Genomic DNA, 22,981 nt, shown 5'->3' on the forward strand with positions numbered 1-22,981 from the left:
GTATGTGCAGCAACATGCTGTCGGCATGTACGGGGGAAAAACAGAAGCAAAGAGACTGTCTAGCCGCATACAGCCTTACCTTACCGCACCGGTTGTAGGTTGGTAGAAGTTGGTTTTGTGATGGCAGATGCGGTTTGGGCATCAATCGATTCCCCCAGAAAAGCGGGGGGGGGAGCGGATGGGGGGATAGGGTAGAAGAATACAGGCACACAGGAAGCTTCGGATGCTACATGGAAGAGATGCAGGGCTGGGAAATTCGGGTACAGGTAGTGTGAGCTGCTTCCGATGCGGGACGAGCTACCTAGCTTGAGAGAACCTTGAGGGCGTGAGGAGGGTACATCACTGGGGGTTTTAAGGGTGCATAGGGTTGAGGGAAGTGTGGGCTGAGTTGAGTGTTCAAGTCAAACCTCGAAGCTAAAGGAATTGTGTTATGTTCATGTCTTTCAAAACAGAAACTTGAGTGAATAACTGCTTACACCAGGGCGGTCAGACGTCCTCCAGTCCGGGTATAGACCAGCGGTTCGGCATTATCGTCATGGTGGTGTTATGAGTTGGGCTGCTACGGGGGACTTGTGGCTCGCATGGTTGTGTTGTCGATTGGTTGAAGCAAAGACGATGACGAAGTGTCAGTGAAGGCTGTGCAGCGAGAGAGGTTCAGGCCAAGGGGAGAAATATGAATGATGGGATTATTGGGCCGTGACTGGACGGGAAACCTGCAGTTCTGACGATGAGCTACATTACCTAGGGCACGTGGCCGGCGGTGTCTGTGGTTATCCGTAATAAAGAGATATATGGGATGAAATCATAGTTCTGGATGACGAGGCTGATTTGGAGCGAGCAATGTACACCGCCCTGTCTTTGCTTAGCTTTGCTGCTGAAGATCTGAGTACCGATCCGAATCTTCCTTGCAGACGGCTACGGTTGGCGGTCCAATTCGGGGAAAAGAATAGCAGGCTTTTGTTAGTGAGTTTTAAAGTAATAGTGATGGGAAAAGAGGTCGAGTCTTGCTTTGACCAGCTGACCTCCGTCGACACCTTCCTACCGATGAAGATGTTTTAGGTCAGATCACGATAACCTCAAGTTTCAAGATCCACTGGGGTTACAATAAACATCACTGTGGGGCTCGGTTCAACCCCTCAGTGGATCTTGGGCGCAACGCTCCCGCGTCAACCCCCCCGGTCACCCCATTATTTACATCTCATCTGAGGATCAACTTTCAAGTTTTGAGACAAACGTCGGAAGAAGACATGGGGATCCATCATCACGGGCTTTCGTTCAACCGGCCGATGATGAAGAAAAGCTACCCCAGTTCTCGACCCAGCAGCTGTAGGGCTTTAGGTACGGAATACGTGCAGAGAGCCCGGCGGCACGGCAAAGTACAGACGGTACTTGAATATACTGGTACATGCATTGTACATATTTCGAAGCCCATAGCGCTCGTTACACGTGTTGCACCCTTCCCCCCCTTGTTCCCCCTCCCCACCAAGAAACCCAGCCTCCGTCGTCCCACCATCACCGATCGAGTCGAGTTCGAGTTGTCTCTCTTGCAGCATGCAGGAGGAGGGAGAGAGTTAGCGAACCAACCCCCATGCCCCCTCATTCTCACCGTTACTTTTAGTCCACCACGAGGTACAATCTCTCTCGGGAGATCCGTGAGGAGTACCTAGCCTCAATCCTGCCCTGCCCACCTTCCACTCATCTGAGAGAGCCCTTCCATTTGGGTTTGCTTGTGTGCTGTGCCAGCCTGATAAGCAAAAGGTCTTGCTTCCTGTCCATTATGGCAATTTAGCACCTGTTGCTTGTTCTGTCAGCCTTTTTTTCTTTCTTCTGTGCATCCCATCTTGTGTTTCACCATCCAACCTTCCAAGCGCTATTACACTCTCACCAAACCATTATTTGCGCTTTCTGTCAACCTCTTGCGAATCACACGACCAAGTTTCACCCCACGGCGTTATTCAGCTGGTGAACAAATCTCAAGTAAAATTATCCGCCCAACAATAGCGACTGTGGAATCCGCCGCTTGTATACAATCCTGGAAATCGCCATGATCTTCTGATACCCAAGACCCCTCTTCATCGCTCCGCATGGCTTATCCGCGCGCTGTTGCTTGATGTAGTTCAACTGGCTGGCTTACTTTGTTACCCCACGATCCACAAACGCTTTGTTTCGGCTTCGATACCAGTCGGTTGGAAGAGAGGATAGGGTCAGTGTTGGGAGCCGAAACTGAAAAAGAGATACACACACACACACATATATATATATATGTCGGTGGTTTGTCAGGGTGGCCTGGAAAATAACAAAAACGCCAACTACTCTACACCTTACCTACCCAACTAGCTAGCAGCAGCAAAAACTTGCGTATTGTTCACATACCTCTCGACACCTCTTTTTTCCCCATGGACCTCCTAAATATCGAGACACGCAGTAGCGGTGCCGACAATAACAACCCAGCCTCCGGTGACGACCAACAACCACACAACAACAACAACAACAACAACAACAACAACAACCAAACCAGTCGTCTCTGTCGTCGGCTCAACCTCTTTGGTCATCATCACGACAACAACGCGGGGGGGGATGGATCGATACAGGGTGCTGGTGGGTTGGAGGATGATATCACACAAAATGGCAGCGGAAAGAGACAAAGTAGAAAGGTAGTCCCCGGTCTGCCTCGGGCGCCAACTTTCAAGAGGCAGCAGTCCGAGAAACGGCATCGGCTCGAGCCGATCCGACCGACGGCCGCGGAAAGGAGGGCAGTGTCAATGGACAGGAGGGTTGTTGTGCAAGGCAGCAGCAACGGTGGTGGCGATCCAAGGACTAGCGCGCCGGATATTCTCCTTCTTGCGCACGAGGGGGGGTATTCGTCGCAGTCGCAGTCGGTGCCGCCGCCCTCGTTCCCCATTGACACTGATGGGGAAGGCTATTTCGGGGGGCGATATACTGCAGCCACGCAAGGATTCGACGACCACTCCAACGACGCCGACGACGACGGCGAGGCGATGTCTGACGACGGCGGCAGGCACTCGGTCACGACGTCGCAGTGGGAGGCCAGGATCCACGACGAGCTGGAGCAGATCTGGATATTGAACCTGTCGATGCACTTCCGGGACAAGTCCAAGAGGGAAAAGTTTTTTGTGACGTACCGGCAGCAGGAGCACCTCTGGAGGAGGGTGACGGTTAGTTTGGATTATCGTAACGCGCCCGAGGGGAGCTTGGAGATGGAGCTGGCGGGGACGCGGTTTCAGAGGGAGAAGAGCGCAAAGATCTACGAGGCTATTCGGGAGAGTTTGATGGATATTCAGTTTTATGACACGGTGACGAACCTGAAGCTGCAGACTACGGATGGGAGGTTGCATGTGCATGTTGTGGAGGATGTTAATGTGAGTTTTCTTTTTCTTTTTTTTTTGGGGGAAGGGTGGTGGTGGTGGTTGCTGACATTTTTTTTTCCTACCGCGCAGGAGATCATCAGCTATCCATCAGTTCGTCTGATCCAGCACACGAGATGTAGACGGGTCAAGGAGAGGGAGATGCAGTTTGACTCGCACATGTCGGGCTTTGTGTACAAGATGAGGGTGAATGGGCAGATACTGATCAAGAAGGAGATTCCGGGACCGGATACGGTGGATGAGTTTCTTTACGAGATCAACGCCCTCAACTCGTTGCGCTCGGCGAGGAACGTCATTCAGTTTTATGGGGTTGTTGTTGACGATCGGGAGGAGCACGTCACGGGCATTCTGATCAGCTACGCTGAGCAGGGCGCGCTGATTGACATCTTGTATGATCACGCCCATGAGCACCCGCCTCTTCCTTGGTCGATTCGCGAGAAATGGGCGAGGCAGATCGTGGCTGGACTGTCGGAGATTCACGAGGCCGGGTTTGTCCAGGGGGATTTCACGCTTTCAAACATTGTTATTGATCACAACAGCGATGCGAAGATTATCGACATCAACAGGCGGGGTTGCCCGGTGGGTTGGGAACCGCCAGAAGCAACGCCGATGATTGAGTGTAATCAGCGGATCTCGATGTACATCGGGATCAAGTCTGACCTCTACCAACTCGGCATGGTGCTCTGGTCGTTGGCGACGCAAGACGATGAGCCAGAAGCACAAGGGAGACCGCTGCAGATCGCGGACGATGTGGATGTGCCGGCGTGGTTCGCGAGAATAGTGTCCATTTGTCTGAGCGACAACCCGAGGAATAGGTTGCAGGCCCTGCAGCTGCTGTCGCTGTTCCCGGAGCCGGAGGAGCCGTTGACTGCCGTTCCGCATCATCATCACATTCACGAGGACAGTTACGTGCCGCAGGAGTATATGTCGGATATATTCTCGATCACGAGCCAGCCGCCGAACGTGATGAATGGGAACATGGGGAATGATTGGCAGTATATCGGGCCGAACAGCCCTACCAACCCTTATGGCGCGGGGACTTTTGCGGAGGATCCGTATTTCTACCCGCCGCCGAGGGGGAGGTCGCCGCCCTCGCCGCAGCCGAGCAACCACGAGGAGGAGGGCTGTGAACCGACGGGGAGGTTTGGGGCGAGGAGGTTTAATACTTGGAGTGTGGGGGAGGGATGGAAGCCGATGGTGCCGAGTGTCAGCGATTTGCCTCCTAGGAGTGTGCTTGGGGAGGAGTCGGACGTGGGGGGTTTCAGGAGGGGAAGGCAGAGGGTTAGCCCAAGGCATGGGAAGATTGCGGTTAGTGATTATGGGGGGATTGATGGAATGGTGGCGAGTCAGACGTTGGAGATACCTAAGCAAGGGGTAGGGGTAGGGGTAGGGGTAGGGGAGAAGGAGCTCAAGACGCCCGAGTCGAGGGCGGATAGTGGGAAGGATATGACCGAGTTGGGGAGTACACCCAGAGATGGAGGTGTGCTGGGGTTGGGGGGCGGGAAGGAGGGGGTAGAGGTTTTGAGGGAGACGGAAAAGTTGTTTCCGAGTACTAACAAAGACTTAGAGCAACCGCTGGCTTTGGAACAACAGGAGGAATATACCGCGGTGATGGGGACTAGTCTGGGGAGGTTGGGCAGGCCGGACGATTTGAATAACGTTGGAGGGGCCTTTTCGTTCGACCAAAGGTGTAGGGGAATGCAGAGGAAGGGAAGTACGAGCAGTGGGAGTGGCGGGATCGAGGGGGAGATTGAGGAGGAGGATGAAATGGGGGATGAGGAAGAGGATGAGTTGGATATGGAGTTGGATGGGGAATTACCTGGGGATTTAGAGAAGACGATTGGGTTGCAGACGCAGCTGCTGTCTGTTCCCTAACGAACGAGGTGGTAAGGTTTAGATGGGGATGGTGACAATGGTGAATGACTAACGAGCGATCGAGTCATTAAAAAAGACAGATATCTCTGGACAACCACAGTTGTCTTTTTCCTTTCTCATACTCTTCTTTTGTTACCAGGGCTGATGACATGGGTCAATGGGGCGCAAGCAAGTTAGCAAGCGAGCGAGTCTGTGTTTATATTTTCGTCTCGTTGACTGTTGCGTGATGGGATTGGATACTGGGAGGGAGGCTAGGCTGGGAGGATATTGGGCGGTCGCCTGCTTTTGATGAGATTATGATATTTATGCGTTTACTTTCAGGCATGTTGTTGCGTTACCGATGATGATATATATGATCTAATGATGCTGATTCATTTGTTTGGATGATCCTGAAACTATATGACTGATACAGCAACTGTGACTTGAGTGTCCAAAGGTGCTTGCTAAACTGAGGTGAGGCACACGAGTCTGTCAACGATGAATTGGCGGTTCTGGTGGGATACGGCCAACCGGACGAGAGTCTGAATGTATCCTCCCCTGTCACGTCTGTTCGTTGATATCATGAAGTGAGGTCAAGCGATTAATTAACAGTATCCTTGCTTTTGCTGGCGAGTCTGTGGTGTCATCCCAAGTGAGCCGTCGTTCAAGGCTAGTTGACACGCTTGGCGTCATCTGAGGGTGATGACAGCCAGGAGAGAGTTGAGACGTCAAAATGTGGCGAGGATGCTCTGTGACCGGAGTTGCGGCTCTAGTATACACTATATGTGGCGAGAGCTGGGCGCCGAAGCTGGATCTTCCCCAGCATTGCGCATGTGGCGTTGGATCTCCGGCTTGCCCCATGACGCTTGTCCGGGGGTTCTAGCCTTGCGGCTAACGCCTAGGTAGAGAGAACCGAGAATTGAGGAGTCTGGAGAGTTTGTGTAGCGCTGGCTGTAGGATAGCACCGGTGCTGGCAATGGGGCGACTGGAAATCTGAAAAGTTGCTGCTTGATAGACTCTGGTATGCCTGTATCCTTGAGGTTCGACATGTAAATGTTAGGGTATTGTCCATCACAGTGTGTGCCGCATGGGTGACGTCGAGATGGCACTAACAGATGGCCTGTGTTAAAGATGGCGTCTTGGCAAATCCCAAGTGTTGAAGTCGAGGCAAGGCGAAACTCCACTTCAGCCTCGAATCACGACGGATCCTTCCGCCCGAACACAAACGACGGCAAGTGGTGCAAAGAGGGGCACATCTCGGTTTGTGACTTTCATTTGGAAGCTTGTCATTGGGGGACTCCCCTACGCAGGTACCAGACAGACAACACATGGCTGTTTGAGATGACAGGCATCACAGAAACGGCCACCCTGCGTCGTGCTTCCTGTGAGAGATTCCTTAGAACAAGATGGGATGAACTGGTGACGGGACTGACAAGCAACACTGACAACCATTGGTGCTTGTGCTGATTCCGTTGTGCTGGTGATTGTTTGAGAGTTTGACATGTGATTGAAGATAGATAGAGCTCTCCCTCCACCCTCAGAATATGGGGAAACCTTGCGTCAGAGCTTTTTGGCTTTCTTTCTGGCGGGAGCCCGGCATGGAACTGTTGCGGTGTTTGCCACGGCCGGGTTTGGTGACAGTGACGGAGCAAAGCCGTCGCCGTGAAGTTTTCGATGGCAGGACGCCGTTTCTGGAAAGGCGGAGCTCGGACGACGTCGTGGACATGCAGACTTCACGGGCAGCCAATCAGAGCTGGCCTTGACTTACAAGTCCCCCACCCAAACATGGACGCCTCCCCCAACAGTTTTCTCAACAAAATTCGGGAACGGCAAAAAATCACTTTGCTCAAGGCTGGGGATATGCTTCACCACCAAAAAATGGTGCCATGGTGCTTCCATGGTGCCATCCACATGCTATCCTCGGCAGAGTTGATGCAGCTGTGACCTGCTCGAGAAGGTCGAAACCTCGGCCAGTGTTGATCGTGTCAGGAGCTCGTTCGAGAGATATCGGCTATCATCCCAGAGATATTCCCAACCATTTCAACTTTGTTGTTATGAGTGAGAGCAGATTTGGCCACTCATCCATAACCCCACTGATTGACAGCACCAGCTTCAGCATCGAGAATCTGCAGAGGCGAAAGCAGGTGCAAAAGGCTGGACTCACTCCTGCTTGTTGCTGGTGGTCCAATCGCTGTTGAGCAAATCCGTTGACGTTGAATCCAGAACACAGAACTGGACGGAAAGTGACCTGGGTGGCCTGCCAATTTGCGTGCAAAATTAAGTACCCCCCAGGAACCCGGCACCGGCATGTCACCACAATCCTGACGGGCCTCCCTCAACCCACCCGCCGCCGCCCCCCGCCTAAACCCACAGCTTAGACCCTTGCTTTCTCAAACCATCCTTCCGTATAAAACTTTCAAGCCAGCCCTTTCTGCTTTGACTTTTGCTCTCCTCTTGCCTGAGACCCCTCCATAACCGCCCTTCCGCGAACCTCTATTTTCCCCTCAACACAACATCGACGACGAGAGAGGACCAAGGCCGACGTCCTCATCGACCCGCGATATTGTCAACCTCCGCGACCTCCGCCCTCAACATGGCGTCGTCGTCATCTGAGGTTCCCGCTTCGGCGGTCCTCCAGGCCGAGTCCTTCCCCGACGGAACCAAGGACTATGTCGCCATCCGCAAGAAGAACTGGGACATCAAGAAGCCCCGTGAGTGCCCTTCTCGAGATAGCCGGTTGATCCGGCCTTGCTAACAAACGCTCCCAACAGATATCACCGACCAGCCCATCACCGCCAAGAACTGGTACAAGCACGTCAACTGGCTCAACACCACATTCATCATCTTCATTCCCCTCACGGGCCTCATCTCCTCGTACTGGGTACCGCTTCAGATGAAGACGGCCGTCTTCACTGTGCTCTACTACTTCTTCGCTGGCCTCGGTATCACCGCCGGCTACCATCGCCTGTGGGCTCACACCTCCTACAAGGCCACCCTTCCCCTCAAGATCTTCCTTGCCGCTGGTGGCGCCGCCGCTGTCGAGGGCAGTGCTCGGTGGTGGTCCAGTCTCCATCGTTCTCACCACCGTTACACCGATACCGAGAAGGATCCCTACTCCGTCCGCAAGGGTCTGCTCTACAGCCACATCGGCTGGATGGTCATGAAGCAGAACCCCCGCCGTATCGGCCGTACCGACATCACCGATCTCAACGATGACGCCGTTGTCGTTTGGCAGCACCGCAACTACATCAAGTCGGTCATCACCATGGCTCTGATTGTTCCCACCCTCGTTTGCGGTCTCGGTTGGAACGACTGGGCCGGTGGCTTCGTCTATGCCGGTATCCTCCGCATCTTTTTCATTCAGCAGGCCACCTTCTGCGTCAACTCCCTCGCCCACTGGCTCGGCGACCAGCCCTTTGATGACCGCAACTCACCGAGAGATCACGTCATCACTGCCCTCGTCACCCTTGGTGAGGGTTACCACAACTTCCACCACGAGTTCCCAAGTGATTTCCGCAACGCTATTGAGTGGTGGCAGTACGACCCCACCAAGTGGTTCATCTCGATCATGAAGTTCCTCGGCCTCGCATACAACCTCAAAACATTCCCCCAGAACGAGATTGAGAAGGGCAGACTCCAGCAGCTTCAGAAGAAGCTCGACCAGAAGCGTTCCACTCTTGACTGGGGTATTCCTCTCGAGAACCTGCCCGTTGTCAGCTGGGACGACTTTGTCGCCGAGTCCAAGAACGGCAAGGCCTGGATTGCCGTCGCTGGCATCATTCACGATGTTGGCAAGTTCATTGCTGACCACCCCGGTGGCAAGACCCTCATCAACTCTGCCATTGGCAAGGACGCCACTGCTGTCTTCAACGGTGGTGTCTACAACCACTCCAACGGCGCCCACAACCTTCTCTCCACCATGAGAGTTGGCGTTCTTCGTGGCGGCTGCGAGGTTGAGATCTGGAAGCGCGCCCAGTCCGAGAACAAGGACGTCCAGACCGTCACCGACTCCTCTGGTCAAAGAATTGTCCGCGCTGGCAACCAGGCCACCAAGATCCCTCAGCCCGTTTCTACTGCCGATGCCGCGTAAGTGTTTTGACACAAGGCATGAATTGTACAATATTCAACCCCCGCCACGATTAGACGGCGTTTCAGAAGGGGTAGTCTGCGACCTGGGAGTTTTTGGTATCATGCCACCCCAGAGTAGTCGGCAACTGACATGACTTTCTACCACTTGGGTGTCAGTTGGCTAGTCGGACATTATGACGTGGAAGAAGAAGGAACACACCTTGACTGTCGATGCTGGTTTTCATGGCTTGATAACGAGGTTGTTTCTGTGGTGGTCCCATACATTTTTCCTTGGTTTTGTGACAAAAAGGGGCGTTTTTCGAGAGAATAAATCGGGCACAGCATTGGAACTGGTGTTTATCTTTGTTTAGCTGTTTTTTTCTGGGAATCAGAAGATCCATCATTATCAACCTATCACTCTGGTTTTTGCTGTTGAAAGAGATGTGAAAGAACAGCATGCGTGGTTTTGCGTTTACGTTGTGTGACTGCGTGTCGGTTGGAGAGTAATGACTGGTGTAGATGTGAATGTAAACAAAGATTGAGAAGATGGGAGGTTAGGATAGGGGGGAATGAATTGTGGTGACCTGAGAAAAAGTGAGGTTATATTGCCAAGATTGTACTGGCTCTATCAGCGAGGCTACAGCTTTGGATTCTCCCTGCCTTCTGAATGGGATTTGACTAAGAAATATCAGATATGAGGGGGTCGGCTGCGAAATTGAGGCATGTTAAAGGGATGTTGGTGGGTATGGAAAAGAGGCCAGGAAAAGGGGGTAAAAAGGGCAAAAAGATATGGATCTGAGTAATCTCTCCCGCCGGGAATTGAACCCGGGTCTCGAGCGTTGTTGAATGACAAGCTCACATACTGACCACTATACTACGGAAGATTTACAAGTGTTGGCACTTGTCGTAGATTGGATGAGAGGATTTCTGCGAGGAGGGTATATCAATGACTCTGAGGAGGACGCTGCACACCCTCTTCGGCATGGTCAATCCCCCTTTCACCTGCACTGGGGGATAGAACAGCTGAAGCGGAACCTGGTATCCGTGGGTTTTTTCGAGCATGTAAGGTATGCTCGCCCGGGGGTGTGATGCTAGGCTATCGCAGTGTTAAGGAACAGTGTGTACGTGTTGCCGTCTCGAGGGAGAGTTTCAACTTCATCGCCTGCCAGACACTTTACAGCAATATAGAAATGTAGGTTGCAATGCGGGTGATTACGATACATATCTTGGCGTTGAGCGCATGGGTCCAAGGCTATCGTTAGGGTCGATGATGGCTAGCTCTCGAGCTGGAGTGAGCGTATATCGTCACATAGTTCTGATAACACAAAGTCATCCACCACTTATAAACAATTGCCGAGCGCAGCAACCCCTCGAATCGGTAGCTACACCGCGACTTTGCATGTTTGATGTCTGTCTGTTTTGGGGACACGATTTAGTTCTCTGGTTGAATTACACATCTGCTTTCGCCTGTGTGTTAGTTGACAGAAGAGTCTGTGGGTGATGATGGAAGACTTGACATTGCAACCATGTCTAGACTTCAATGTGTTAAGAAAGAGAGAATCTACTGCATCTAAACTTATGGCGGATCATTTACCCCTCATGGTACCGCAGTCAAGCATCGTGGACGAAGCCGCAAACAATGTGGGCGCCCGCCTTGATCACTCCGCCGCTCTCTCTGCTTCTCTCTCCTTGACCCATGTAAGAAATTCATCATAAAGCAGGTACACAAAGCTATCAAACCGACCCAAAACAAACTCTTACCGTTACTTACCTTACTAACTGGACAGCCTCTTTCCTGACTCTCTGACGACCCGACCCCCCTCGCTCCTTCATAGCAGTCAACCGTTCCTTCCTAGCAGTCAACCGTTCCTTCCTAGCAATCAACCGCTCCTTCCTCCCACCCCTCGTCCCTCTCTGCTTCCTTCCTCTCTCATCCAAATATATACCACCTTCCCTCACGCCTTTCCAACAAATAAATTCCCACATAGTGTAGTGGTTAGCATGTCAGGTTTTCACCTCCTCTCTCCTTGCTCTTCTTAGCAGAGAGTCGCGCAGTTAATACCCTGGAGACCCGGGTTCAAACCCCGGTGTGGGAATCTTCTTTTGCTTTTATCTTTTCCTGCTGTGTCTTTTTTTTGCCGGGCATGTAGGCACTTGCTTATCTTTCTTTTCACATGGGTATCGACACTGCCAACGCATCTCCATTGCGGCCCCTTTTTGTGGCCATCTTGAGACGAGCTTGAAGAGGGCACCACCATCAGAAAATCAAATCATCAACAACAACAACCTCCTCTCATTCATTCATCTGTGGAATCAACTAAAGTAGTTTGTCCTTTTAAACCTCCCATCCACCCCTCCCTCATCACACTCTGGCAATTTCGAAAAAGAGACATACTTCAATGCCAGCAAGACAAGTACAAGATCCCCTTCCCTCCTCCCCCTCCCCAAGCCCTCACAATCATACACCCCCACACCTCACCTTTCCATCTCAACACGGTCACACATACACACACATACGCACCTCACCCTCCACGCCCCACAAGGTTTTCAACTCTTTGTGTATTGCTTGCTTGTACGTTTCAGAAAAAAAAGACCCAGAACTAATCACATATCAATCAATCCTCCTCATCACTCCCCCCCTCCCCACTGGCAGGAAAATATCCTACCCATCTACCTCACCCCATCTTCTTCCCCCAGCTTACTGATCACCGCCCTCAATCTGAATACCCTCCCTCAAACCCTCAACAACCAACTCCTCGCCCGCCAAACGGCGGTAAATATCCCTGACGTCATCCGTGGTCGTCTCAAAGTGGCTAGAAGCGTCATAGCTCTTGGAGATGAAGATGTTGTCCTTGGTGCCGTCCTCGAGGGGCTCATAGAGGGGAATGGGGGGGCCCTGTTACATCAGTCAGTGTTTTCGTCTTAACAAAACAGCGGCAAGAGACAAAACAAACCATAAACTGCTCCTCAATCTTGCCCAACCTCTCAATCCCCGGCGCCAGCTCCAAATGGTGATTGGCCGACGTCTCGGCAATGGTCGACACAATCGCGATCCAGTACCCCTTGGGGCAGACATTGTGCGCCGACGACACAACCGCAATGTAAATATCATTCTTGCGGCCGACCTGGCTTTGGGGAATAATCAGCTGAGCCGAGTCCGCGTCGCTCGTGTTCGCCAACGGGTGCTTCAGGATGCAGATGGCCCTCAGTACGTGTCCCACAACCTTGACCTTGTTGGGGAAGTAGCTCGGGTCGCCAATGATGATCTTGGCCTTGGTCTCAAACTTCATCTCGGGCTCAATGTTGGTCATGGTGGCCTTGATGCCGACCGCCTTCTCGCCCTCGTAGACCACCTCGTCGACGTTGGTGTTGAGCATGTAGGTGCCGCCGTAGATGGCCGACAGGCGGGCGAAACCCTGGGGGAGCTCGCCGAGGCCGTAGAGGGGGTAGATGTAGGGAGACTTTCCGTAGCGGGCGACCGAGTTGCCATACAGACGAATGCGCTCGATGGCCTCGGGGGCGACGCCGGGCTTGTCGAGGTACGAGTCGGTCTGGTAGAGAGCCATGGCGTGGCCGATGAAGTCTTTGGTCGTGGCCTCGAGGCCGAACTTGTCAAAGACCTCCTTCATGGTGCAGGTGGTCATGTTGAGGCCTGGGGAGAGTTATCACTGCTTGTCAGCCAAAATGTCTTGCACCACCCGATCTTTGTTCCCCCTTGTGACCATAACTAACCCTTGTGTGTCGCAGAGTCCTTGAGGTCGAACTGGCCAACCCACTCAATGAAGCTCTTCATGCGGCGCTTCTCGAAGATGCCCATCAGGGGCGACTTGAGAGCCTCGCCGGCATCCGAGGGGACCTTGGCAACAGTCGCCTTGCTTCCCGCACCCTGCTGGACGTAGCTGCCGGCGACCTGCTTGAACTCGAGGTATCTGGTGACGTCGGTCGAGACAAGGATGTTTGTAAGCTCGCCCGAGGACATGAGGAACTTGGGGACGAGGTCGATGTTCCAGTCGTTCAGGCGGCCGTACTCCTTCCAGGGCTCGGTGCCCTTGGTGTAGTTGCCATACTTCTTGTAGAGCTATTGTTGTCGAGCGACATGTTAGCGACCTCATCAGCCTACAATAACAGCAGCAGACGGATTAGGTGATAGAAAAGAAAAGAATGCATACCGTCTCAAGATTAACCGAAGCAGCCTCACTGTTCAAAAAAGGGGGCGCGCGTTCGTAAGCTCAACGGTTCTTTTTCTCGAATACAGAAACAAACCCAAGGGGCAACAACAACAAACTCACCCGCCGTAGTGGTCGTTGCGGTCGATGTGCAACACCTTCTTCCCCTTGACACTGAGCACACCAGACAGGATGCACTCGGTCAAGCCGGTGCCCAGCACAATGACATCGTACTCTGGGGCGATCTCTTCAGCCATGCTTGCGTCTTTTCTGTCTGCTTCTCTAAAAATCGGTTTTCGTTTCTTGTTGGATGGAGAGATAGATGGATAAGTTAAAGTTTAATGGAGAATGGGCGGTCTTTCAGGCAGGTAGCTTGGGTGTGTGTGTTTGGTCTGGCAGGTGGGCAAGCTAAAGCAGCTCGAAGGGGGGGGGGGTTTGAGCGGGCAGGTGGGTCGAACTTATATTCCCTATTAAAGATAGATGACGGACGGACCGTGACAGCTCCCAAAGAACAAAAGGGTTTCCCAAAAGATTGCAAATCAAGAAGAACAGGAAACAAAACAATGGCCGAGATCACGGTGGAAATTTGATGGGCTGGCAAGAGCTTATTAGCAGCTGACCAGATGGTTTCTCGATGTTGGGCTTAATATTAGGTTGTCATTCATCAGGGGGAAGGGGAGGTTGCTTGCTGTCGCTCGCCTCTTGGTGGGGTGGAGGGGCGGCGAGTGGCAGCCCCGCATTCTGGGGTCTCCTTTGAGCTAATCAAGCATCATGGCGTCTTTTGGTTCGACGCTGAAAGGACAGGCGGTCTAGGTCCCTCGTCTCGGCTCATGGCTCATTTAGTACCTGGAAGCCATCAAACTTGCCGACCCAGACGACTTCACATCATAATAATGTCTTTTTGTATAGAGGTTCAAATACACTATCTGTACAAGAAGAAACCAGATGATGCCGTCCATCCATCTGTATAGATCGGTTCAACGGCCTTTTAACTCGTGGTTGCGGTGGTGTCTTTTGTGTTGCTGTTGATACACAGGGTATAACCTCCCCTTTATAACCTCGCCGCCTCGCCCTGAACATTCGTCTCTGGTGGTGGTACCACAGCCTTCTCCTCAGCCTTGACCTCAGCAACCTCCTCCTCAACAAGGTAATCCACAACCTTACCCTCAGCAGCCTCCTCCTCAAGAAACTCCCTCGGCGTGAAAGCCCTCCCCTTCCCACTCAAATCAATCTCAGGATCACTCTCCGCCAACTTAACCGCATCCTCCCAAGCATAAAACCTCTCCGTCAACACATGTTTAATACCGCGCATCGTAACCCGAACCTATTCTCTCATTAGCACACACATTCCCCCCCTCCCTTTCCCACAACAAGGTAAACTCACCTCCCTATCCCTCCCCTGCGCCTCGCTCTTTCCAAACCCCATCTTCCCCCTCTCCCTCTCCCACGCCCCCGTCGCAATCCTGTTCCGCTCCTTCACGCAAACCCACCACAACCTATGCAGATCCTCCCAACTCTTCCCCCTCAGCTCCTCCACCATCCACCCCCGTCCATGCTTCATGTCATCCTCTGGCGAAGCCGCCACCGTCTCCCGGTTGGGGAAAAAGTCCCACAGCCCGTGATCAGGGTCGACCTCGACAGGAGGCAGCTCCTCGCGGGATCGAGGCTTGGGGAGCGGGTCGTCGGACATGGAGAGCCTCCAGCGGAGACCGGTCCGGCGGAGGGCCGACTGCCCGCGCGATTTGGACATGTCCTTGTTGGAGCGCGCGCCGGGGTAGGTGTGTCTTTTCAGGAGGGGGGCGGTCGTGGACATGGGGCGGGTTAGGGGTAACAGTTGGTGAGATATCCTGATGGAGGAGGGGGAGGGGGTGAGTCTGAAGGCTGCGCCCAGGGAGGGGCGGACAGCCGAGGCGGCGGCGGTGGCCATGGTGGTGGTGATATATCGTTCGGTTCGAGAGGTTGTTCGCCGGTGGTAGTAAGTAGTAGGTAGTTTGTGTTTGTGTGGTTTCGGGTTCCTTCCTCCTCTAGCTGGAATGAAATGACTGCAGTCCCAACTTTCGTCCCCTGGCCGATGTCGACGCTGTATACCGGCTTGGGTCGAGCGGTCGGTGGTCGTGGCGGTGGTCACAAAAGGTCCCCACGAGCAAAGCAAAAGCCGCTGCTGAACTTGGAGCTGGCTTGCTTGAGAAACTACCACTTTCAAAATTTGGGTGGTCCGAGCGCCTTCCCATCCAGCGGTGGAAATGTCAAACGGGAACTTCCGCTCTCTCGTTGAAATCTATCCCACCAATAGGTGCATACGGAGTACTTTGAAACTGGATATTTGCATATTATTTCCACCGCCATCGCCCTGAAGCCATCACCACTTCAGCACGACGCCGACTGCACGATACACCGTCTGTTCAATCCTTGAAAGACAAAAGCAAAAAGATGACCCTCCTCCAGTACGTCCCATCCCCTTCCCCTCCCTCAAATACCACATCCGCTAACGTCTCCAAAAGAACCTACCAAGGCCTCTCCCCCAGAGCCAGACTAGGCGTCGGCTTCGGCCTCCTCGCCTGGGGCCTCATCGGTCTCAAGCTCTCAGACAAGGCAGAGGAAAAGCTGGGCTACATCCCCACCGATCAGGACAAGGCCGAGCTCGACAAGATGATTCCAAAGATTCACTCTGTACCGAGGGAAAAGCCTTCCTCATCAACATCACCAACGCAATGATATCCGGCAGGGGCTGAAAATACAACAAATAAATAACTTATACACAAATACCCAGCCAGCGCTTGCTCATTTGAAATCTTCGCAGGGAATCCAAGTCGTGATGTTGGACAGGCCTGCTTCCAGTTGTTTGTTTTCTCAGAGACACCATCACCACTACCACACATCGTTCTTGCACAAGAAACTCCCTTATAACAACTCACACCCTTCCGCTCTGTTGAGCTCCGCTTCTAAAGTAAAAACGTATGTAAATATGTTCTGACATGATGTACAATGGTTGTCCAGCCAGTTTTCCTTTTCGACTCCTACTCTTCGCCCATTTCAACCTCCCCACAACCATCATCCCCTTTTCAAACCCTTCCCTTGACTTTTCCCACCCTCCCATTCAACTTTTTTATCATTAATTTTTTTAACATCCCTCCCCACTCCAGGGAACTTGTTCACTGACCATGTTCACAGCAGCATCTATCCCCTCATCCTCCGTCATCCATTTACTCATCCTCCACTCCCCACCCGCTTATTGCCCTCCCCCCCATCCCCCAGTCTATGTTCGTTCGATCGTTCGTTGCAGGTGAGAATTCTGGGAAGAATAAAAACTTGTCTAATGCAAAGCCACGCCACCCCATAACACACTCCATAAAACAGACGAGGAAAAAAAGAGATAGAAATCTAAGAATCTGATGAACCATCCGCATTGATCAATTGAAGACGCCCACATCGCCAAGCCCACCATCCACGTCTGTAGAAAATGCAAACTGCAAACCGCCGAGTTTGTGACCGATCTGATGCAAACGGAGGGGGAATCGAAACTTTTGGGGGATGTGTCACCCGTGCGTGTATCGGAGGTAGAGGAACACCCAGATCATCATAAGCTCGGAAAACCCACTTTCAGCTCGCAAAACACAAAAGAGAGGAAAAAAGCAGAGAAACCGCAGGAAAAACCATGAATACAAGACTAAACGAGACCACCCCATTGACTGTGAGAAAGCAAAATGAGCATTAAAACGCCGTTGATGCAGTTTGTTGAACGGTGCCCAGCACACTGGGTCGCTATTATGCCGATATTCCTCTCTTTTTCTCCGCTACCGAGTTGCATTTCCGGACGAGTGACTACCTCGTCGTATAGGGGAGACGCCTGAATAGTTGAGTCATGTCCAGTGTCGTGTCCACCGCACCGTATGCCTCATCGATGTCCCCCACTGATCCCATATCCTCCCCCCGCGCAGCCCCGTCTGTAAGAACCCAATTCTTGACCGACTTTAGCATGTGGATGACGCGCGCAAATCGTTGATCGGGGTTCATAACGAGATCGACGTGCCGTGTTGTCCTCAAAAGATGGGTCGCCAGCCAGTAAAAATGGATGCCGTCCCTGCAGAATCCATACCGTCCAAGATATGCCGCGGCCGATGGAGGGAACTGGACCGCCATGTCATGATCCCAGTTTGCCTTGAACTTGTCCAAAGCCGTTATCAACGTCTTCAAAGTCTGCGGATCGACAAGGTTCGCAGCAATATCCGTGGGAGTCGTGCGACCACTACCATGCGGAACAGAGCTTCCTTGCGCATCCACAAACCAGGCGTTGGTTGGCAAAGGGGTGCTAGATCGACTGATGGCATTCCTGCCCTCCAATTGAACCTGTCTCATGATGTCGAGTAGGGCATGAATAAGAATGAATTTCCCGTAGAGATTGGTCGACCCCGGCAAAACTCGATAGTTGTTGTCGAGCAACGCCTTGAGAACCATGCGCATTTCGGGTTGTGTCGTACGTCGAGTGCCATCGGGATTTCGTCTTTCGGCAGCTGCAGGCCCGCAGAGCCCCAGAGCTTCAGCACACTCAACCGCGTTGCTCGCCTCCCACGCTGCGTCATCCGCAGGGAGAGGGAGCCGAAGATCGAATGGGGTGAACTCGGGACCGCAGTTGAAATAGAGCCCCAAAGCCGCGTCGTAGATGAAAATAAGATACATAGTTCTGACACGAGCCTCCTGGCCCACCCAGCGTTGCCAATCAAACTGCGAAACTGGGAAGTTTTGCGAGGCAAAGCTTGACTGGTGGAGAGGGCTGAAAGACGATTCTCCTTGCGAAAGGTGTAGCAATCCAGCCTTGCGAGCCAGATTGGCAATTAGAGGCCAAATTCGCCGAGCTCTCTGGCGTTGGGCTGCGGTACCGTGCCAGGTAAACAAAACTTGAACATGTGCGATTGCCTGGAACTCTTCCAGGGCCGAGTTGGATGCCCAGTCATAGGTTTGCGCAAATCCCTCATCCTGAGCCAGTGAAGCCCTGAACAAAAGAGATGAGCTTTCAAACGAGGTCCTGAGCACTTCCATAATCTCCCGAATGTTGTCCGGGGGGGTTCGGTCCGAGTAGCACGCGCCTACGATGCACATGGCAGCCAAAAGGCCGACATAGGCGTCCAGGGCGCGGAACGTGGGAATGTGGACGGTAGCAAAGTGCACGTGATAGTTGGTATACTGTTCCAAGAAATGTCGAATGTTGTCGGGCTGGAAATGATGGTTGACGAGTTGGGCAGTGGGATTAGTGGGATCAGAGGTGGGGCACAAAAACTCGATGATTCTGCGGGACAGGTGATGATAGGCGTTAGGATACGAGGGCGGAATTCCCCACGAGGGGAATGTAGACGAGTCGGTGGCTGTGTCGCCCGGAATGATGCCAACCGCTCGCGCAGAGCCAGAGTTAGGATCGGGCTTGGCCGCGGTCGCCTTCTCCTGTTCGCAAGTTAGGTCTTTCCACACATTAATGAAGAGATATGAAATGGGGTGTGGGATGGTTCGCACCTGCCTGTGAGAACATCTGCGCCCACTGATCGCCGCCCTGGCCGCCGAGGAAGGGCATGCCGGTCCCGTTCTGGGGCATGCTGTAGTTCGCCAGCTGGGGGTTGATGTTGGCCGTCATGTTGTTCGAAACGTCGCCGCCGGTATAAGTCTGGTCAAAGCTGCCAGGACGCGTCGACGCGCCCATGACAGACCCAGTCATGCTTCTCCTATCGCGATTGGCGTCTTCGATTCGGTTAATGCTGCTCGATCTCGACAATTGATTCTGATCGTTGGCCATGTTGGTCATGGCCTCGGGGGCAGAGATCAGGCCAAATGGATGCTGCACCATTCCGTCACCCGGAATGCTGGGCATGCCATTCATGTGGTTCACCTCACCTTCAATGGCCTTCTGCTGAGCAGCAGCATTCTTCTTGACGTGCGCCTGCGGGTGAGACAAATGGCTCGCACCCGTAGGGTTGCCACGTCTAACCGAGCACTTGATGAAGTGACGCTTGAGGATGTCGCTACGCGAGAAGGTGTCGCGGCACAGGACACACATGTAGGGGCGATCGCCGGTGTCTACGAATACACGTTAGGCTACAGGACACGTCACAGAGCTTTCAGTCAAGTCAACTTACGTCTGAGCAAATGACGCTTCAGATGCTTGGCATGAAGATAGGTCTTGGTGCAGTGAGGGCAAGGAAACTTGCCGTCCGCATCCTTCTGGGGGATCGGGTTCTTGGCGGTGGTGCCAGGAGCAGGAGCGGCAGGCCGGCCCGGAGCACTAGGGAGGATGCCTCTGCGGCCCTGGGAACCGACAACGTGAGTCGGCTGGTCGCCACCCTCGGGCAGCATGCCGTTCTGGCCCATCATGGGGCTCTGAACGTAGGGGGAGCTAATGCCAGCCTGCGGCATTCCGCTAGCCGGCATCGGGCGGAGAACAGGTGGAGCCCGGGCGCCGGCCGGAGATGGGGCCGGGGCAATTGGCTGAGGATGCGCGGCAGCGGCCGTGGTGTTCGGCATCATGGTGGAGGTGCTGGCGGGATAGCCCTGAGTGGGATAGCTGTTGTTCATCATGGGGTAGTTTCCAGCGCCGCGTCCAGCACTTTGGTTGGGCGGAGGCGGGTAGCTGGCCATGTTGTTGGTGACGGGAGTATTGGGAGCGGAAGGCGTCCGAGAACCGTGGGGATAGTTCCCGTAAGGAGGCTGTTGCATAGCCGGATGGCTGGGTTGGAGCGGCGGCAGGGTCTGCGGAGGGAGGCCCGTGGAGTGGTGCTGCTGCTGGTGCTGCTGCTGGATGGGATGCTGTGACACGGCTGGCTGAGAGGAATACGAAGCCGTCGACGTGTTTATGACATTCGCCGAGCCGTTTGGCAGACCTTCCATAATCCGTCACACAAATACCTTAAAGTGGCGAGCACAGAATAACCATCCGAGGCCTTGGGGGGCGTCGAAGGGCTCTTTTGCGCGCGTTGGGGGAAGAGTAGTCGGTGCTACTCGTGAGGACGGGCGATGCAACAACGCGTCGTGTGCACGGGGGTTGATGATATGCCTCAGTCGGCGCGCGCTCTCGCTTGGGCAGAAGGGGGCAGGCAGCAAGAGCTGTTTGTTCCTTTGTCGGCTGTCGCAGGACTCGGAACCGGGACGACAGGCTTCTGATGGAAGGTCAGATACAATGCGCCGGACGGTGATCTGGCTGTGCAACAATTGTCGCGATGTTGCGTCGTCGTCAAAGGTTGGCGCGTGTCGGTGGTGGTGGTGCTCGTGGGTGGAGAATACCCTACCTTAAGCGGAAAGTTGAGGCTCAAAGGAAAAAGATGTGGTGAGTGGAGAGAAATGGAGAGGTTTGAGTGGAAAGTCGGGTGGAGACTGCCTCTTTTTGTGCTGCTGGATTTGGGTTTTGGGGGGGTGGTGTGTGAGGGGAGCTGTCAGGTACTTGCTGATGGCGGCCGGCGGGCAGTGGGTGGGTTATACAGTTCCTGGCTGGCAGCCGTTGGGTACCTCCTGGGAGCAGCCTGGTGGGGACCGAGCTGGGATTGTGGGAATTGTGGGATTGCAATGGTGGAGGGTCCTCCCAAAATTTCCCAGGTGAAATATGGAGAATCGTCCGGAAATCAAGCCTTTTGAGCGGTGGGGAGCGAGTTTGATGAAACCCAATTGTGCGAGTCGATTAGGTCTTTGGGTATTCGACGCTGGCGAGGGAAAGAGAAAGGGCTTTGCTTTGCTGTGCTTTTGCTTGGTTTGGGCAGTCGCGCAGACAGATGTGGACGAGGGAAAAAAGAAGTGAAAGTGGATAAAAACAAGGGAAGGGAATGGGGACCGGCACTCAGGTAAAAAGAAAAGAGACTTCACTTGCGTCTGGCGGTCTCTTTTGGCAGGTGGCAGGGTAAATGCCCAGGGGGAGCAAGTGAAGAAAGAACTGAAAAAATAAAAATAAAAAAAAATACAGTTACAAGAGGCAAGTCACGTCCCCTTGGTCCTGCTCTGTTTTGGTGGCCATGTCAAAAGACCGGAAGCGTGTTTCTACCTACTCGCACACACATTGGCTTGCCCCTCGTACCCGGACTTGGGCAAAAGCCATTTACTTCATCTCGAGGAATAAAGTTTGCTTACTCCGAGATTCTGTTGAATCAGCAGACTACAAGTACTACTCCCATCAAGATGCCCTCACCTCTACACATATGAATTGCCCGCCTGTTACAGAATGTCCCGGTACCGCATCCGAAATGTCTGAATTTTTGCAACAAAGCGACTCGACGGACGAGGGCTGGGCGGTGACCTCATCAATACAGTGCGGCATGCACGGCGTACTTGGGCGGCAGGCGGTAGCGACAGGGACCTGTGGTGGTAGTCAAAGGGACGTCCTTGGCAAGTGGTCTGAGGTGGGATAGCAAAGGCAGGGACTGGCTGGGAGGAACCACGCTCCGAGCAAGGACACTGGTTGGGTGGTGTCCAGTAGGGTGGTTGCCGATACATGTGATGCTTCAAAACGGCAACCAGCGACGCCCAAAGGACCGCCATGGACAGCCAATGTTGATACGAAATGCCATCGAGCTCTAGGCCCGAGTCGTGGCGTTGAAGGTCCAGACGCCAACCGCAGTCCAAGATGTGATCAGACTGGTAGGACCTTGGCTGTTTTATCCAGCGGCAAGATTTGCCCATTCCATGCCGTGGTGTTGATAACTTTGATGCGTACTTTTCCAGCATCCACTCATCACAAGTTGGATAATGGCCATGTTTCCAAACGGAAGTCGACGGGAGCGGAGGGGCTTCCAGTCTCGCGGAAACACTAGCCCAGACAGGTATCACAGGAGATGGGCACTATGCCAAAAGCATCGCCGCCTGCTATCTGTGACGTTTTCGGTTTGTATTGTGTGCTCTTTGCGAAAACGACGACGCTGCCACCAACCCCACAACCCGCCGACATGTTTGAATGTATTGAAAATACGCGGATTCGTAATCCTGTACTTTTTGTCCAAAAGGGGTGGTCCACTGGCAATACTCACAGACATTATTTAAAGAAGTGCTGGATCGGTGCTATGACTGGCTACTTCTCTTATAGTGTTTTTCCCTATCTCGATATGCTGGTGATCTGATATCGATGACACTTGAACCGCATCAACATCAAACCTACACTTCTTCTCGGCTCACCTTTTGTGTCTTCGCTGGCCGACGATCAGATCAGCAACAAGAGCGGTCACGGGGGTTTTTTCTCTTCTCCCAGTTTCTGTTACGCGGTCTTCTCGGGGATGACTGCCATCGCCTCACCCAAAGAGGCATCTCCGTGTTTGTTAATAATCGGCCGCCAGGGGGCAAATTCTCGGTGGTGTTTTGTCTATCGATTTTTCCAAGCCTGAGCACTTTCTTGGACGACGATGACAACAACGGCCAACAGGATCAGACGCACCACCACCTGGCCTCGGTGACGAGAAAGACGGGCTTCTCCCTCTGCTGTTGTGGTCGTCTGAGAGCCATCAGATCCATGACCCCAGGCCGTGATGGCGTGGATGGCGTGGACAGCGG

The 22,981-nt window shown here is 53.3% G+C and overlaps 6 protein-coding genes and 2 non-coding genes across 8 annotated transcripts; 5 read left to right on the forward strand and 3 right to left on the reverse strand.

Annotated features, from left to right (window-relative positions):
• Nucleotides 1–1,264: 1,264 nt before the first annotated feature.
• On the forward strand, nt 1,265–5,648 carry QC761_304180 (uncharacterized protein). The gene is made up of 2 exons (XM_062877564.1): nt 1,265–3,380; nt 3,459–5,648. The coding sequence occupies exons 1-2, from the start codon at nt 2,397–2,399 to the stop codon at nt 5,259–5,261; spliced, it is 2,787 nt and encodes a 928-aa protein (XP_062733348.1). The 5' UTR covers nt 1,265–2,396; the 3' UTR covers nt 5,262–5,648.
• A 1,396-nt stretch (nt 5,649–7,044) lies between these two features.
• On the forward strand, nt 7,045–10,079 carry OLE1_1 (stearoyl-CoA 9-desaturase). Its single transcript, XM_062877565.1, has 2 exons — nt 7,045–7,951; nt 8,012–10,079. The coding sequence occupies exons 1-2, from the start codon at nt 7,834–7,836 to the stop codon at nt 9,328–9,330; spliced, it is 1,437 nt and encodes a 478-aa protein (XP_062733349.1). The 5' UTR covers nt 7,045–7,833; the 3' UTR covers nt 9,331–10,079.
• A 33-nt stretch (nt 10,080–10,112) lies between these two features.
• QC761_0052020 lies at nt 10,113–10,192 on the forward strand. The gene has a single exon. It is a non-coding gene; the product is annotated as a tRNA-Asp (tRNA).
• A 1,094-nt stretch (nt 10,193–11,286) lies between these two features.
• QC761_0052030 lies at nt 11,287–11,404 on the forward strand. The gene has a single exon. It is a non-coding gene; the product is annotated as a tRNA-Glu (tRNA).
• Nucleotides 11,405–11,842: 438 nt separating this feature from the next.
• Nucleotides 11,843–13,287, reverse strand: GDI1 (Rab GDP dissociation inhibitor alpha; the record flags this gene model as incomplete). The annotated part of the gene is made up of 3 exons (XM_062877566.1): nt 11,843–12,204; nt 12,263–12,960; nt 13,041–13,287. 3 exons carry the CDS (start codon nt 13,285–13,287, stop codon nt 12,007–12,009), a joined length of 1,143 nt encoding a protein of 380 aa, XP_062733350.1. The 3' UTR covers nt 11,843–12,006.
• Nucleotides 13,288–14,525: 1,238 nt separating this feature from the next.
• MRPL4 (54S ribosomal protein L4 mitochondrial) lies at nt 14,526–15,782 on the reverse strand (the record flags this gene model as incomplete). The annotated part of the gene is made up of 2 exons (XM_062877567.1): nt 14,859–15,782; nt 14,526–14,798 (listed from the first exon to the last, which is right to left on the reverse strand). Exons 1-2 carry the CDS (start codon nt 15,399–15,401, stop codon nt 14,526–14,528), a joined length of 816 nt encoding a protein of 271 aa, XP_062733351.1. The 5' UTR covers nt 15,402–15,782.
• On the forward strand, nt 15,758–16,276 carry QC761_304230 (uncharacterized protein). The gene is made up of 2 exons (XM_062877568.1): nt 15,758–15,918; nt 15,976–16,276. Exons 1-2 carry the CDS (start codon nt 15,905–15,907, stop codon nt 16,187–16,189), a joined length of 228 nt encoding a protein of 75 aa, XP_062733352.1. The 5' UTR covers nt 15,758–15,904; the 3' UTR covers nt 16,190–16,276.
• Nucleotides 16,277–16,733: 457 nt separating this feature from the next.
• Nucleotides 16,734–22,164, reverse strand: QC761_304240 (uncharacterized protein). The gene is made up of 3 exons (XM_062877569.1): nt 19,597–22,164; nt 18,984–19,537; nt 16,734–18,910 (listed from the first exon to the last, which is right to left on the reverse strand). The coding sequence occupies exons 1-3, from the start codon at nt 20,342–20,344 to the stop codon at nt 17,297–17,299; spliced, it is 2,916 nt and encodes a 971-aa protein (XP_062733353.1). The 5' UTR covers nt 20,345–22,164; the 3' UTR covers nt 16,734–17,296.
• Nucleotides 22,165–22,981: the final 817 nt, after the last annotated feature.

The sequence above is a fragment of the Podospora bellae-mahoneyi genome, chromosome 3, assembly GCF_035222275.1.
Source record: "Podospora bellae-mahoneyi strain CBS 112042 chromosome 3, whole genome shotgun sequence".
Taxonomy (NCBI): Eukaryota; Fungi; Ascomycota; class Sordariomycetes; order Sordariales; family Podosporaceae; genus Podospora; species Podospora bellae-mahoneyi.

Bases quoted from the DNA above. Each gene is read 5' to 3' on its own strand.
- QC761_304180 (XM_062877564.1), top strand. From the start codon at position 2,397: ATGGACCTCCTAAATATCGAGACACGCAGTAGCGGTGCCGACAATAAC. The intron at 3,381-3,458 runs GTGAGTTTTCTT...CCTACCGCGCAG, and splicing joins ATGTTGTGGAGGATGTTAAT to GAGATCATCAGCTATCCATC.
- OLE1_1 (XM_062877565.1), top strand. From the start codon at position 7,834: ATGGCGTCGTCGTCATCTGAGGTTCCCGCTTCGGCGGTCCTCCAGGCC. The intron at 7,952-8,011 runs GTGAGTGCCCTT...CGCTCCCAACAG, and splicing joins CTGGGACATCAAGAAGCCCC to ATATCACCGACCAGCCCATC.
- QC761_304240 (XM_062877569.1), bottom strand. From the start codon at position 20,344: ATGGAAGGTCTGCCAAACGGCTCGGCGAATGTCATAAACACGTCGACG. The intron at 19,538-19,596 runs GTAAGTTGACTT...GTGTATTCGTAG, and splicing joins GAAGCGTCATTTGCTCAGAC to ACACCGGCGATCGCCCCTAC. The intron at 18,911-18,983 runs GCAGGTGCGAAC...ACTTGCGAACAG, and splicing joins GGGCGCAGATGTTCTCACAG to GAGAAGGCGACCGCGGCCAA.